Source organism: Dipodomys ordii, unplaced genomic scaffold (genome assembly GCF_000151885.1).
Source record: "Dipodomys ordii isolate 6190 unplaced genomic scaffold, Dord_2.0 Scaffold44, whole genome shotgun sequence".
Taxonomy (NCBI): domain Eukaryota; kingdom Metazoa; phylum Chordata; class Mammalia; order Rodentia; family Heteromyidae; genus Dipodomys; species Dipodomys ordii.
In genome coordinates this window covers 4,036,847-4,038,538 of record NW_012267260.1, presented here as the reverse complement: position 1 = coordinate 4,038,538, position 1,692 = coordinate 4,036,847, and the positions used below count along the sequence as shown (strand labels likewise).

The 1,692-nt window shown below is 55.0% G+C and overlaps 1 protein-coding gene across 3 annotated transcripts in view; it reads left to right on the top strand.

Moving 5' to 3' along the window:
* The first annotated feature begins 1,306 nt into the window (after positions 1–1,306).
* Positions 1,307–1,692, top strand: part of Tfap2b (transcription factor AP-2 beta (activating enhancer binding protein 2 beta)) — a 28,073-nt gene continuing 27,687 nt past the window's right edge. For all 3 annotated transcript variants that reach the window (XR_001175176.1, XM_013019262.1, XM_013019261.1), the window contains exon 1: positions 1,307–1,454. Coding sequence is in view for 2 of the 3 variants with exons in the window: in XM_013019262.1 (XP_012874716.1) it covers positions 1,374–1,454 (81 nt within the window). In the remaining variant the exon portion in view is untranslated. The remainder of the gene's footprint in view (positions 1,455–1,692) is intronic.

Genomic DNA, 1,692 nt, shown 5'->3' with positions numbered 1-1,692 from the left:
GGGAACCCGCGCCCTGTCAGCGTGGCGGCTGCTTGGTTGTTTGCTTGTTGGTTGTTTGCTTGTTTGTTGGGTTTTGGTTGTTGTTTGGTTGGTTGTTTGTTGGTTGGGTGGGTGGGTGGGTTGTTGGTTGTTGGGCCCCAGGTTGGGCATGGCCTTGGCCTTGGTCCCCTGGCCCAGCACTGTGGGTCGGGGCCCCCGTTTCTCATGCAGAATCATGCATGGCTTTTCCAGCCAAGGGGGTTTACACACATCTGTACACCCATGTACGCACGTCTACACACATGTGTACACTCGTGTACACACGTCTATACACATCTGTACACTCATGTACACACGTCTATACACATCTATACACCCATGTACACACGTCTATACACATCTATACACTCATGTACGCACGTCTATACACATCTATACACTCATGTACGCACGTCTATACACATCTATACACTCATGTACGCACGTCTATACACTCATGTACACTCATGTACACACGTCTACACACATCTATATACTCATGTACGCACGTCTATACACGTCTATACACTCATGTACACACGTCTACACACATCTATACACTCATGTACGCACGTCTATACACTCATGTACGCACGTCTATACACGTCTATACACTCATGTACGCACGTCTATACACATCTATACACTCATGTACACACGTCTATACACATCTATACACTCATGTACGCACGTCTACAAACGTCTATACACCCATATACACACGTCTATACACGTCTATACACCCATGCATACACATCTACACACATCTATACAGCCATGTACGCACGTCTATACACGTCTATACACCCATGTACACACGTCTATACACCCGTGTACACACATCTGTACAGCCACGTACGCACGTCTATACAGTCATGTACGCACGTCTATACACATCCACACAGCCATGTACACACATGTACACAATGTATCTCTTTACCCTGCATCTACTTGTAGTGAGTGCATTTATAATAATCACGGGGAACGCTGATCTTGTCTTCAACGCGCGCTGCACACCAGCGGATGCTGTGATCCTGAGTGCAAATCCGCGTGTTATTCTTTAAAATAATGTGTGTGTGTGTGCGTGCGCGCACCCAAGTCGCCGGAGCCTTGCATCTAATGTTCCCGTTCCCCTCTCCCTCTCCCTCTGTCTCTCTCTCTCCCCCCCCCTCTCCCTCTCTCCCTCTCCCCCCCCTCTGCTGAGACTTCCTCCTGCCGCCCATTGTCTGAGACAGCAGATATAAGTGGCGATGGGCGCGGGGCGCCGTGTGCGCCGCGCGCCCGCATTTTCAATTATAGATGGCTCATTACGGGGCGCGCAGGCCGGGAGACGCGGGCGGGCGCGGTTCACATGAATGCACTCGCCGCGGAGCGAGCCGGGCGCAGCCATGCTCTGGAAGCTGGTGGAGAACGTCAAGTACGAGGACATCTACGAGGTGAGCGCGGGGCCCGCGCCGGCCCGCGCGGGCGCACCGACCCACGGACGCGCGCTCGGACGCACGGACGGACGCACGGACGGACGGTCGGACGAGCCGGTTAGGCGCCCGACTGGCAGACCGCGGTCTCCTCCGCCCGGGGCCCCCGGGGCTGCGGCCGACTGGGGAGGCCCGCGAACCTCCGAGCGGCTATTTTGCGCCTCTTTCCCCGTCTCCCTCCCCGCGCGCGCCCCGACGG